This window comes from Phalacrocorax aristotelis, chromosome 9, assembly GCF_949628215.1.
Source record: "Phalacrocorax aristotelis chromosome 9, bGulAri2.1, whole genome shotgun sequence".
Lineage (NCBI taxonomy): Eukaryota > Metazoa > Chordata > Aves > Suliformes > Phalacrocoracidae > Phalacrocorax > Phalacrocorax aristotelis.
Window position 1 is genome coordinate 28,408,630 of NC_134284.1, and position 14,541 is coordinate 28,423,170.

Consider the following 14,541-nt stretch of genomic DNA (forward strand, 5'->3'; position numbering starts at 1 on the left):
GAGGAAACAGCTTCAAGCTGTGTCAGGGGAGGTTTAGACTGGATATTAGGAAAAATGTCTTTACTGCAAGAGTGGTCAGGCACTGGAACAGGCTGCCCAGAGTGGTGGTGGGGTGACCAACCCTGGGGGTATTCAAAAGACATGTAGATGTGGCACTTCAGGGCATGGTTTAGGGGACATGGTGGTGTTGGGTTGGTGGTTGGACTTGATGATCCTAACGGTCTTTTCCAGCCTTAATGATTCTGTGATTCTGTGATTAACCAAAATGGAGGATCAGTCCCTGAAACCCCATGGAGCCCCACGAATGGCGAATCTGCTCCTGTTGGCCGCAGGTGCCGAGGAGCGCCCTTGGCCAGACCGTGGTTCGCCAGCCTCCTTGTTGGTTTCAAAGCAAGAAAATTCTTGCACTTGTGCACATTTTTGTTGGTTCTACAGCATTTAGACAGCTACAACCTTGGCAGGCGGTTTACATTTCAGGTGGAACTACCTGAGCCAGAACACAAATGTAACCCGCAGTACTTGCAGGAAGGAAGATGAGAACGAAGGCGCTAACAGGGAGAAAGAGGGTTTATTGACAAACCCGAGTTTTAAAGCCTTGTTTTGTTTTGCCGTGCCGGGTCCTTTTCGCCAAGGACTCACGGAGGCGTGAGGGGGGGCGGCAGGGCCGGGGGGAAGCGAGACCGTCCTGCGGACCAAGCGATCGTTTCCCCGCGCCAAGACCCGAGCGGTCCCGCTCGGAAGTACCTCAGGCCGCGGAGGGGAGGGGAGGGGAGGGGAGGTTCGGCCGGGGCCGGGCCTGAGGCGCGGCCGCCCCCGACCGCTCCGCCGGGAGAGGCCGCCCGGTGGAGGCGGTGCCTGGCCTGGCCGGGCCCGCCATGCCGAAGCGCTCCTGCCCCTTCGGGGAGGCAGCCCCGCTCCAGCTGAAAACACGCGTGGGGCTGCGGGAGCTGAGCCGCGGCGTGCGGGGCGAGGAGTACCGCCGGGAGGTCTTCGGTGAGGCGTGGGGGCGGGCGGAGGGGAGGGAAGCGCCGGCTCGCCGGGCCCTGCACCGCAGGCCTCCCTCAGCCGCCTCTGCCTCACGGCGGCTGCTCCGGCGGGGCAGCGCCCGGCTCTCCCCGGGCCGGGCCGAGGCGAGGCGAGCTGGGGAACCCGCCATTAACTCTCCTCTCCTTCCTCTCCCGCCGGCAGAAAGGACCCGGCGGCTGCTCTTCAGGGGCGCCCAGGCGTGCATGGAGGGCGCCGGCCTCGCCGCCAGCCGCTCGCCAGAGGCGGGCGGGGAGGCCCCCGAGGGCAGCGCCGGGCGCCGCTGGAGCGGGCAGCTGCTCATCGGCCACGACGGGAGGCTGCGGAGGCGGCCCGACGCCACGGAGAAGGGTGAGCGGGCCGGGGCGGGCCTGCGTGGGGTGGGCTGCGGGTGCTGCGCCCCGTGCCCTGGGCTCCCCTGCACACCTGGGGGGGTGTGTGTGTGTGCGTCCCCGCAGTTGTTCTTTATTTTCTTTATTTTCATTGCCTGCCAGAGAAGGACCTGGGGGTGCTGGTTGACAGCCGGCTGAGCATGAGCCAGCAGTGTGTCCAGGTGGCCGAGAAGGCCAACAGCATCTTGGCTTGTCTCAGGAATAGCATGGCCAGCAGGAGCAGGGAGGTGATCGTGCCCCTGAACTCGGCACTGGTGAGGCCGCATCTCGAATGCTGTGTTCAGGTTTGGGCCCCTCACTACAAGAAGGACATGGAGGTGCCGGAGCGTGTCCAGAGAAGGGTAGTGAAGCTGGTGAAGGGTCTGGAACACAAGTCTTATGAGAAGCAGCTGAGGGAGCTGGGGTTGTTTAGCCTGGAGAAGCCAAGGCTGAGGGGAGACCTTATCGCTCTCTACAACTACCTGACAGGAGGTTGTAGCAAGGTGGGTGTTGGTCACTTCTAAGTAACAAGTGATAGGACGAGAGGAAGTGGCCTCAAGCTGCATCAGGGGAGGTTTAGATTGGATATTAGGAAAAAATTCTTTACTGCAAGAGTGGTCAGGCACTGGAACAGGCTGCCCAGAGAGGTGGTGGACTGACCACCCCAGAGGTGTTAAAAAAACATGTAGATGTGGCACTTCAGGGCATGGTTGAGGAGGTCTGGGGGTGTTGGGTTGGTGGTTGGACTCATCCTAGAGGTCTTTTCCATCCTTAATGATTCTATAATTTCTATGATTCTGTTTTCTTTTTTTAAGGAAGCGTTGAGCTTCTCTGATGGATTTACAAACTGTTGTACCTATGACCCACTAGAGAATCTCTCAGTGGCCCTGCCGTTGAGCAGAAAAAGAACCAACATAGTCCTAAGCAGCGGGCCCAGTGCCGGTGCCTGCAGGTGTGCTCAGCCGGGTGCTGCCACCCGCAGCGGGAATGCTGAGCGGAGACACCGCGCCCCATGGTTCTCGCAGCCTCCAGCTGCTTCCTCTGTTTTGCTGCGAAGTGCACCTCTTCCTAACTGCATCTTTTCCTAGCAGTTCCACCCGTGGGAGTTTCCAAAGCCTGTTCATCGTGCATAAGAACCGCTGATGTCAAGGAAGTGTGTACACAGTGCGACAAGTTTGTCTGCCAGAACTGCAGCAGGCTCTGCAGCTGCTGTAATGCAGTTACCTGCTCTTTGTGCTCCACGGTTGAGTAAGTGCCTCTTGAAATTTTAAGCTTATTTTAATTATATACGCCCTGAAAATTGGCTGTAGTGTATGAAGACCCAACAGATGTCTAGCTCATCCATGTAAAGGACTTGAACTCCTCTCAGGTTGCTTTAGCAGCAGTAATGCCATCCAAAACATGGAAAATAAAATGCCTACGTGAAGTAGTCTAATCAGTCTTAGTGCAAATCTAGTTTAGCTTCTCATTTAAGTGTTCTAGGAGGCAAAGATTTCTCTTGCTTTCCCACCAGCAATATAGTATGCTGGCCAGTGATAAATGAATACGCTCTCAAGGAGTAATCTGAAGTTTTTGCTACCATTGTTAACAGTTCTGTGATATAAAGAAATACTGAGTGTGTTGTGTGGGAGTCCTGTGGTTACAGCTGATAATTGAATAGGTTGGCATGCTTTGTTATGTTCCAGAAACAGTAGACGCACTGATTTTGTTTCTTCTGGTTTTCTTTTTTTTTTTTCCCTAGTTGTGGTGATGTGGGAGAGCCAATTCTCTGCAATGGTTGTTCAATATTTCAAGTCTGAAACTTGATGAAATAGCCTTTATAGCTAAGATGTCCGCAAATTTCATGAAGTCTTCTCCTTACAGCTGGTCAATTAATCCTTTTAGTATGTGAATTAATTATCAAATTTCTATGTTTTATATCTTTATATTGTACTTTTTAATACTGTAGATAAATAAACTTATATTTTGAGGATTTCTAGATTATTTTGAGTCAACTTTCTCCTTTTCCCTAGTTGTGATATGCCTGTCTGGAAGGAGCCAGTTTGTGCTCTTACCTGGTGTTTCTTATGATACAGAATTCAGTACGTTCAGTGTCTCTCCACTTGTTGCTCACGTTAGGGCACATTTTTCTGGGATCAGAATAGAAATCCGTTGCTCCTTGTGTGCTTTCAGGTGGATCTATTCTGGTCACAAAACATTTTCTTTGCGAGCTAACAGAAAAATCAGCCAGACCTGAAGACTTTTCAAAATAGAGAATTTGCTGATTTCTGGTTAAATTTTTTAAAGTGTCAGAAACATCTTATGCTTACTGACAGCTTGAATGCTTTTAATTGTTCTTTCCATGGTAACTTTGATAGAAAGAACAATGGTACACCAGGCCTGGAGCAAAAAAGCTTTTCTCAGTAGTTAAGTGTCAAAGACTAATTTCTCTGTACTGTCCTTGGAAAGTGGCTGGTTTGTGTAAGTTGATCATCTACACTTCATATCGTCCTGAATACCCACTGAAAAATAGCTGATGATGAGGTCTGAAGAATGGCCAGTGCTCAAGTGTGCATCTCCATAAACTAGTTCATTCCTCGTTTTCCTTTCATATCACTGCAGAGACCAGTTTGCTTAGCAAATACAAACACCAGACTTTTCATCTTGCAAACCAACCATATGTAAGACAAAACTACAGTGGTCTTTACTTCAGAAAAATTATGACTTTAGTGGTTGATTTCGGACTGTAGGAAAAATGGAACAGATTTGAGAGAAAAAAGAAATTCTCATGGCACTCATAGCTAATGCTCTTTTTCCCAAATGATCTGCCCTGAATTCCTGAAGTAAAGTCTGCAACTCATGCTTCCCAGGCTTCTCAACTGTGATTAGTATGTTTTGTGCAAAGTAATGGCTTTTTATTTTATTTTATTTTATTTCACCTCTTCCCCCTCTCCTCTAGCCATTTCTATTTGAAGAAATTGAAAGGCCCTTGCAATGCAAGTTGAGAGACTTCTCTTGTGGGGACATCTTTATCTGACATGCTGTTGAAAGCACACTGGGTATTTTTACATTTCAGAATACTGCAGCTAACCAAACAGAACGGTGAATGCTTTAGCAAAGGGTGCGGTGATGCTGTTGCTGACTAGCACCTGCACATTGCATGGCTTTGGGCATATTGTCCACAATGAGGTGCAACATGGCGTTCTTTCTAGCCCCAGTGCAATACCTTGTGTAGCTATGCAGAGACACTTTAAAAGCATTTGTGCCTGTTAGGGTATCCGGGGGTGGGGGTGGGTGTCACTTCACTACTAGGTCAACCATCTGTGTGCTGGCATAGCCTGGCTGATGACTCTCGTTTGTCTCCCTGTTCTGCAGGCTTTGTAGCTGGTTAAAATGGGAGAGTTTACGAGTTCTTACTTCAGTCTTGATTTTGAGCATCTGTAAAATATATCTTGTCCCCAACCCCCAAAACAAACAAACAAAGTCTATGTCAGTCAGGTGAGCTGTTAGTGAAAGTATTAGTCAGAGTGTGCGGTGGTTCCACAGTATTATCTATCTTTTCAAAACTGTAATAGATTAAGTCAGGGTGATGGCAGATCTCTGGTACAGTTCCCAGCTGTCAGGTATTGTAAGGCAGACAAAAATGTCGCTCCTGTGGTAATCGTCTTAAAACACAAAGCTGAGTTTTGTGAATGGGAACAACCTGTGGGTTATTGCATTTAAATGTTAGTTTTAGGAAAGAATTTTAAAGCTTGGCTTTGTTTCATTTGAAGCTCTAAGCAGTGAACAAAAATGTTTTTCAGTCAAGCGTATTTTTTCAGACTGAAACCTTTAAGTATGTATCTGCTTTTTCTCATTCTCTCCCGAGGGTGAGAGACTGAAAATACAGTTTTGATTCTGAGCTCCCAGAGAGATGAGACATGCTGTTTACAAATGATTTCTGTTTCAAAGTAGTTGATAGATATGTTTTTTTGGCTCATTTAGTCACTGCTGTATTTCATAGAAAGCTGTCCTCTGTACACGGTGACATGGATTTCATTGCTTAAAGTTCCTAGTTGTTGTCCTCCAGCCTGCCCCTTGGAAGCTGGTTGTTCGTTAGGACAGATACCCAATGCAGAGTGAAGAGCTGGGAGAAGAAAAAAGCAGGAGGGCTGGAAGAGAACAGTTAGAGGCTGGGAGGAGCAGGGCAGGAGAGGCACTGAACAGTGAGGTCAACTCTTGCGTTGGGGTGGTGCATCGTACATGTAAGAAATGGGGTTTTTTAGTGGTTACCAGCTCATTTGCTTCTCTGGCTTCAGAAGGTGTGAAAAACTGCTTCTCTTGGGCTTGTATCTCCCAAAAGATTCAAATCTCATTATTGAGGAAGGTTCCTGCTCTAGTCCTGCAGTTCCTAGATGAACAACGGGAGGTAGGACTGGGGACTGTTTTTAAATCTTTATATTGCTTACAGAGAAAACCTATGGGAAGGAAAGAATCTTTGGGTGCGAGGTCCAAAGATTTTTCTCTTTGTCTACGTAACTCCTACTCACAAGGCCTTGTCTGTTGCCACTGGTCGTAGAGCTGTACTTGGGGTGCTCCTAGGACTGCATAGGAGAGCCAGAGACATTGTCTGGTTTAATTATTGAGCAAAAAATTTTTTTATACTATGATTTGCTGTTATCATCTGTTCTTCCCCTCCTATTCAGTGCAAAGTGTCAAAACATCAAAGTTTGCCTGGTGTTTGGAGGGAAGGAGATCCTCTGAGGAGCCAGCATGTTGATGGATGAAAATATCCTCCAGTAAGGATTTTACAGATGAATGAGAGACTTTTCTGAGGCCTGTACATCATTACAGGTGAAATACATCTCAAAGAGCACAGTTTTATGTCTAAAAGGAAGTCAGCTGATCTGATCAGGATAAAACTATTTTTTTCAAGCCTAATATGTGAGTAAACACTAGAAATATATGGTTTCAGAAATACCAGATATTCCATTAGGGACAATCTGAGGTGGTAAATGACTTCAATAGTGTCCAGTATCTACAATCTGCATTAGAACAAAACCACACAATATTACAAAGAACTTCAGTAAAAAGATCAAATACATTTGAGTTATCTCCTTCAACAGCATTTATCCATACATGCATCCCTCATATTACTGTTGAGTTCTTGGTGGGTAGATCAGATTTGGTGGTTACACAAAAAACCTTAGTCCTGTGCACACAGTGAGTAGTTCCTGTATGTTCTGTAGATCAGGTCAAGAAGCCTGTTTGCTTTCCAAGAGAAAAGTGAGCCAGTACACAGATGATCCAGACACCTTAACAAAAAACCCCGAACACAAAAACAAACACCCAGAAAATATCTTAGCTCAGGACACAAATCTAACCAGTGCTATTGTGTGACTGGTACCTCTTTTGTTTAACACAGCCAGCACCTAAGCCTTTTCCCTTCTTTCCCCTCCCCTCCTAGTTTTAGTGTCCTACCTATTTGGACCCTGACTTGTAGCCAATCCATTGTGGTTTTTTTTCTTCCTGGGCAGGTGATAGCTGTATTTTATCTCAGGACAGGGCACAACCCCCAAGTTATTTAGGTGTAAGCGAAAGATGATGTCCTTTTTTTTTCTTTATGAACACGAGTAAGACATTTATGCTTCGCTTCTGTGCAATATTTGCTACCATTGGCTGTGGGATACTAAGACGTGGCAGCAATCTGTAAATGGTTTAAATCTTCTGAATGTTTTTTGAAGAGGCACAACCAAGAAGTAGAAATGAAAACAGTATATTTGCCCCACGTTTGTTAAGCCTGTTTCTTTTGAAAACGCCCAACTGGCCTCTAGGTGAATTAGTTAGACAACAGCAAGTGTCAGCAGTACACAAATAATACAGTTTGGGTTGGAAGGGACCTTTAGAAGCCATCTAGTCCAACCCCCCTGCAGTGAGCAGGGACATTCAACTAGATCAGGTTGCTCAGAGCCCCGTCCAACCTGGCCTTGGGTGTTTCCAGGGATGGGGCATCTACCACCTCTCTGGGCAACCTGTTCCAGCGCTTCACCACCCTCACTGTAAAAAATTTCTTCCTTATAGCCGGTCTAAAATAAAACATACTTCTCTCTTTCACCATGCAGGACCCTATTAGTAGTTGCATGATGGTTTTGTGTTTTGACAAGATCAGACTGGATTAAAAAAATTGAATCCTAGCAAAATTTAACCAATATTAAACTCTCACCTTTGTGTGTACAAACTTAGGTACACTGCTCCCTTGTAATTTTTGGTTGTGGTATTGTTTCATCATGGCAGATGATGCATCTATTAGCTATTTCTGCTGCCTTTACCTTCCATCTAGATTCCAATAGTGCTGACTACCTAGGCATGAAGTCCTCAGTGCTTGAGGAAACTCCGGATAGTGTAGAGTGTGGCAGTGTACCTCCAGTTTATTCTGTATATGTCAAGCTTGTCGCCTGTTCTATGCAGTGGTCTACCATCGATTGTCAGAGTAAGCTTAGATCCCAAGCTATTGTAGAAATGTGGGGGGTTGTCCAAGCATGGGGAGGAAAACCTCAAGCCATCGATCAGAAGCACTCTACCAATGGGCAGAGCGAACTGCTACAGCAGCACAGAGATTCTAGAGCCAAACTGTGTTGCAAAACATTGGGTATCGCAGCTTTGCAAATGTGAAATGAGAGGGTTGGTGGGAGGCTCTTTCAGGAGAGCATCTTTCTTCCAGCAGGCTTTTGCACGAGGACAGGTAAGGCTAAGAAAGAGCACGTGTACCCTGATGCTGAGTTTCCTCGTGCTGTTTCTTCCACTCTTAAGGGTTTCTCATTACTCAATCTTACAGGGAAGGTAGCAAAGCTTTGAATGTTGTGTTTTGTTTGCATTGAAGCAAATTGGTTAACCTATTAAAAGTAGCCAAGAGGCTTCACAAAATGTTAATACTTTAAAAAATAAATAGGAGCTATGTAATTCATAGAGCAACACTGCTTGCAGATAGAAAATCGGCAGAAAATTATTCTAAATCTTCCATTCAATTTTACATGAATAAAATTGCAATAGAGTGGAAGTGATCAGGCGCTGTATATTTTATATTTTAATGACTATCACAGTTGTATATATAACTCTTCCATCTCTTTCTTTTGTACAGATACTTGATTTCTAAAGAAATTGAAATATCCTACCTTTTACAGTGGATTGCTTTTTGAACTGCTACCATTGTAATACAAGTTTTAATGATATTTGCTAGTTCTGTGTATTTTGGGCTTTTGTTATTTTGTTGTTGTTTTTTTTTTTTTCCCATAAGGAAAAGCATCAGCTGGAATCAAAAGCTGATATATAAAGCTTATATAAAGTTATAAAGCTTACATTTTTATTACAAGTTTTTAGTTCTCATGGTTGTGATTTACATGAAAACCTAATGATAGATGTTACATTATTATTGCTTAAGCATTTTGAGGTTGTAGGATTTACTCTAAACTTTAGGATCTATTTAATTGTATTTTCTTACATTGTTTTACTCAGATTTAATAGTTGAAATCATGACCCCCTTCTCATTTGTTCTGTTGTCACTTACTGTCTAAGATACAGATGTTTTTCTGTTTCTTTCCCTGGCAAATACAGTTGTGGGTAGGAGGGCCAGATGTCCACTTGACCTGCACAGCAATGTCAAAATCAACATAGTTTCACCAGGTACTATCTTGACGTGTTCTACATACATATGCTCTTAAACTTGCACTGAAGTTCTGAAAACTGCTGGCAGCTCCGTGTGCGGAAATCCACTTCAATCTGACCAGACGTTAGAACGTGACCGTTCACCCTGCCTATTCAGTAGACGTTCCATGTCATCGCCACAGGGTGGCATCACTATGTTAGTTTTGTGTCGATTGTTACCCAAGTTCTTAGTTTCTTGTCAAGTCCTCAGGGCTTGGTTGATACTGTTATAGTAGGACTGCTAGTTTGGGGCCGGGGGCGTTTTTAAAATATCCCCCTCATAAATGTGTAGGTCCAAACCAAATGCTTCCAAAACAGAATTTTTTTATCTGAAAATACTTTGTACTGTTCGTAAAATATAGCCTGAAATTCAAAATGGACCATTTTGCTGTCTACAAGGACAAAAGCAAAATGTAAATTGTGTGCATAAATGTAAATCGATCACATTATTTTTTTCTTTGAATTTTAAGGTATCAGTATCATAACCAAGGGTATTTTTATGCTAGACAATATGTAAGTTATATTACTCTTTTCTTTAAAAAAACCAAAAAACCCTGAACACCTTGTGTCACATTCCACATGTTGTTACATTAAATTAATGTATCACATACAAGTTGTTCTCATAAAGACATGAAAGAGTACGGTGATTGCTGTGGCAGTAGCAGGACTGTCAAGCTGGAGTTTGAAATGGACCGGAGGGTGCTGAGTGAGCAGGCGAACATCGCTGGAGAGCCACTGTCCCTCGCCTTTGAATGACAGTGGCAACTGGAGGGTGGTCCTGAGGGTTGAGAAAAGGTGAGGGTTATGGTATGCCTTGAAGAGAACAATTTGAGGAATTATGGGCTGGTCAGCCTGACCTCAGTCCATGGGAAGATTATAGTGTGAATCCTCAAAAAAGCTGTGTCCAGCGCTACATCGAGGCTCATGAAAGGCAAGAACATCATTGGGAACAGTCAACATGGATTTATCGAGGACAGATTATGTGTGACCGAGCTAACTGAGCATCACCAGATGAAAGAAAAGGCTTTAATTCACCTTGTCTTTAGCAAGGCTTTCACACAGTCCCCCAAATACTGTTGTAGGAGCTGTGTGGGAGAGGTAGGGTTTGGACAGGTAAGCCACAGGGTGGGCAGGAGCTTTGCTGCACTGTCAGACACAAAAGGGCTGTAACAGGTAGGGCAAACCCAACCAGCAGCTGATTACCGGTATGATTCCTCAGGGGTTGTTACTGGAACGGATGCCGTTGGGTATCTTCGCTAGCAGCCTGGATGACGGGACAGAACAGACCCGTAGCCAGTCCCTGGATGATGCTGGGCTGGGGGCAGTGGGCAGTACCCAAAGGGGGGCAGCACAGGAGCCTCAGCAAGCCATAGCAGTGGGCTGGCAGGAGCCTCCTGGGTTCGGTGACTGTAAGTGCAACGTCCCGCCCCGGGGGCAGTCAGGCCATCCGTAGCCCAGGCTGGGTGCTGGCTGACTGGGAAACAGCTGTGCAGAAAAGGCCCTGGGCGTCCCGGGGGGTGCGTTGCACCCGAGTCACGGTGTGTCCTTGCCAGGGTAGAGGCAAGCCGTGTTGGGTGGCGTTAGCAAGAGCAGGGGCAGCGCGGGTGCCCCTGTGCAGGAGATCCAGAGGTGTTGCTGCTGCACACAGGCTTTAGCTGTCCGGAAGACCCTACAGCACTTACAGGCAGGAAGCCTGGCATCTTCTAATTCACAGCTAGGGCATGTCGGTGGCCTTCAGAGTCTATCAGAAGCACAAGCATTTTATGATTTTCCTTGGGATTCCAAGGCGTTGTATTCATATATGGTGCTTTTGAATACAGTTAGGAATTTACAGTACTGTTGAAACTCATCAGCACTCTTAGACTGGCTGCATTCTTCCTCTATTCTGAGCATCAATTACTTCTAGCTGTCAGAAGTGAGGAACTGGTAAAAGGATATGTGGTTGGAGTATGTCCACTCTTACATCCTGTTTACTCTGCTAGAACTACTGATATGATGAAACCTACTCATATCCTAAGTAAGTGGTTCGGTGGGCTGTGCTGTAGAGTGCAGCACTTCGCCGAATATAGATTCCTGAGCCTAAAGAAATAATTAAATTTTCAACCAAGTAGCTTGCTTACAAAAATTAATGCACTTTTATGTATCTCAGTCCCAGCAAGTTTCATTTTAGGAGCTTGGTTCTCCCACGCTTTCTTGCACTGAGTAATACCTCGCTAAATGAGTAATCTGATTGTCCTGATTTCTCCTTCCATGATAGCAAGATTATTTACTGCCCTGTACTAGATGTTAAAATATTTTTAAACCCAGTAAAAACAAGCTTAGAAACCTGGGATTGTAGTCATTTTTTATGACCAGTGTAAGGCATTATAGTAACATGTAAGGCTGAAAATACGTAGTCAATGGGCAAATTTTCATGGTCTCCTCACAAAAATGTTAAAAAGAACGCCAGCTCAAATGCTTCCTTCATACCTTGTTTCATATTCTGCTGTGTGGTTTAACTCCATGTCGTTCTGGAAGTCCTCACATCTCTGAAAATGAGAGAACTTGGTCTCAGTTGGGTGTAGCACCTCTATCGCTACTTACAGAGCTGGCTTGAGAGACCTGTGTATTTAGACGGGTCAGATTTTCACATGAATGCAAGAGCTTTCTTACTCAGCCATCATGTGGAGTAAAGAAGGTCTATAGAAAACTGCTTCATTCCTGTGAGTTCATACCAGCATGGCTCAACACAAGCATCTATAAGTCCTAAAAAATATCTTTTTTTCCCTTGCCTATCCAAAATCGGAGTGCACGGTCATAGCGAGACCAAGAACCAGAAGTTATTGTAACCCAAGTTAGAGGGACTTTCCCTCTTCACTGGTACAGTCTTCCACGCTGTTTACTCCATGCACTTTCACATACCCACGTGTTTGTGTTTAGGATCACTGCTAGAACCCTTTTTTCTTATGGCTTCTACTGACTTTGTCCCCTCTGTGCTGACGCTACTGACAGATAAAGCAAGAGCTTGTGCACGTCTGTTCACCTTAACACTAGGAGGAGGTCCATCTGTGGAAGCGTAGTGCTCTCCTTGCTCTGCCGAAGAGAGCGCTGAAGCTCACGATGCTGTCCCTTCATTGCTGCTGGTGCTTGTGATCTGCTGCAAAATGATGTGATTCGAGGCTCTCTCATCTTTTCCTTAGTGCCAGATATTTGGCTGTGTGTTTGGTTGTGCTTCAGCGTGCAAGTATGGCTTAGTATGCACGGGTTGTAGCTTTGAGCTGCATCTGAAATGTAATATTAATTTCGCAGGTCGTGTCTTCTGCCCAAGTTAAAAGAAACCTTTTCTTAATAATGAGTGCATCAGAAATGAGACTACCCTTTAATGCATAGTGGCATACATCGCTTGGACATGAAAACCAGTTCAAACCTCAACACTTGTTCTCTGTATTTTCTCGATAATTTCATTTCTTGTGAGACTTTTAACTTTATTCCTCCACTCAGAATATTTTCTTAGTTTGCTTAACTCATGCTACCATCTGTTGTTCAGTAACTACTCAGAGCCAAGACGGCTGATGGAGATCCGAGTTCTCTTAGATCAGCACTTGGCACCGTGAGCTTTTTCACAACCCAACAAGCAGTTCCAACAGCTGCATGCATGAATCACTTAAGTTATAGTACCCTGCAGCACCCTGTAAGAATGGGTTTTGACAATCTGGTCAGATGCCACACAAGCAAAAGTGCTATGAACTGAGTGCCTTGGAAGGTGTGACATAAATTTAAGATCATTATTTTGATACTTATTTTAATGGAACGTGCTCTGAAGTTTCATTACTGTTTAGAAAGCTTAGGGAAAACCTAGATTGTACATAAGAAGTTAACATTAATTAAAAAAAAAGTCAGTAGGCTGGGGGGTGTGTGTGCACATGTGTGTGTTTGCATAGCAAACTATTCTGACACATTCCCCATGGCATTTCGTGTTACTGAGACAGTTTGCCCCAGCAGTAGAACTGCTCTTCACATGCTTTTGAGTCAGTCTATATTTAAACCTGTCTCCAGCAGTATTTTATTGCAGTTGTTTTAGTCTGGTTTGCTTAGCTGTAGGATACATTCTTGATTATGCTGTATGTTTACTGAAAGATTTGCTATCATGTACTGTTCCTCTGCAAACACTACACATCATTTCATTCAGAGCTTAGCAAGCTGCAAGAGCAGTTCTTTAAGGTTTACAAGAGGATAGCATGGATTCCACGTTGGTTTTACAGCAGTTAGCTGATTGCACTAACGCCGAGCCCAATGGACTGCTGTCAGTCAGCCTCGTGTCATTGGGCAAACTGAGCTACACAGCTGAGGAGCTCATCCTGCATATAATTTGTGTTAGGCTCTAGTGTCATTATTTGTTTAATGATAACCATTGCTTTGGCTGAGTGTTTAACACAAGGCCATTCACAAAAGAATTTATGGAGTCCATATGTTTGTATTGCACGTAGCTGTCTAAGTAAGCAGGGGGAGGGAGCGACACGGAGGTTATATTGTCCTGATTTTATTTTGAAGCTGCATCTACAGACTAGCTGGAGCCAAGCAGGGCAACTATAGGATGGGACAGTATCATCCAGCAATAGGGTGTTGAAACGTCTTGGGCAACTTCCACAGAGCTGCCTGGCAGGACTGCTCCCCAGTTCCTCTTAGAAAAACGAGATCAGTGGGTTCCCAGGGGATAATGAGGGATGGGTGCCCGGGACAAAAGCCTCGGTGGTTCTGCAGAAATAGGATAGGAAGGACATGATTAAGTCTGGTGTCCAAGGGCTTAACTGATTTTGTTGAGTCAGACGGCAAGCCTTTTGCATGACTAGAAAAGTGGATTCAGGAAGTTTCAGGATGTACAGGCTGCAGACCCAAGCAGTGAACTTGAGGATGGTGAAGGAGGTTGTTGTTAGTTTTCCAGATTTTAAAGAGTACTTAAGAGTTTATAAGAGTTCTAAAGAATGAAAGAAAATATGTAAATAGCTTCCATCAGCAATTTTCAGTGTCTTATCAGGGATTTGACTGTGTTTTTATAGACAACTCTGGATAGGTTAAACTTGACAATTCACACCACAATGAAAAGCTAGATAAAGGGCAGCGAAATGGTCTGTTTTGCTTTCCACACGTTTCCTACATTTATCAGCTGGAAAACCACACAAACTTAGGGACGCCCTGGAACAGAAATGGATGCATACAGTGAGGGATGGCCAGATTTTTGAAAGCAACTGACTCCTTTCTAACTCCACTGAAGAAAGAGGAGTGAGTAACGGGAGGTGGCTGGGCAGTTATCTCCTCTTCTTATCCCAGGGATTTCTAGTTGTGCTTCTGCAGCAGTAAGGATGTTAAAATTATCAGTAAGAAATCACTTTAAAACTCAATGGCAGACATGCTTTTTTCTTTGGTGAGGCCAGTATTTCATGCCATGACACATCAGTCAAGACTCTACAGGAAACCCTGAGGATGCAGGTTTATATAGACAATGTAAATT

At 44.9% G+C, this 14,541-nt stretch overlaps 1 protein-coding gene across 2 annotated transcripts; it reads left to right on the forward strand.

Annotated features, from left to right (window-relative positions):
• The first annotated feature begins 807 nt into the window (after positions 1-807).
• On the forward strand, positions 808-9,694 carry SIVA1 (SIVA1 apoptosis inducing factor). Of its 2 annotated transcripts, none has more exons than XM_075104066.1 (4): positions 808-993; positions 1,189-1,374; positions 2,486-2,642; positions 8,964-9,694. In XM_075104066.1, exons 1-4 carry the CDS (start codon positions 876-878, stop codon positions 8,971-8,973), a joined length of 471 nt encoding a protein of 156 aa, XP_074960167.1. In that variant the 5' UTR covers positions 808-875; the 3' UTR covers positions 8,974-9,694. The 2 variants fall into 2 exon arrangements, with proteins under 2 accessions (XP_074960167.1, XP_074960166.1); XM_075104065.1 differs by lacking the exon at positions 8,964-9,694 and adding an exon at positions 3,136-3,372 and having other exon boundaries at positions 812-993.
• The last annotated feature ends 4,847 nt before the right edge of the window (positions 9,695-14,541 follow it).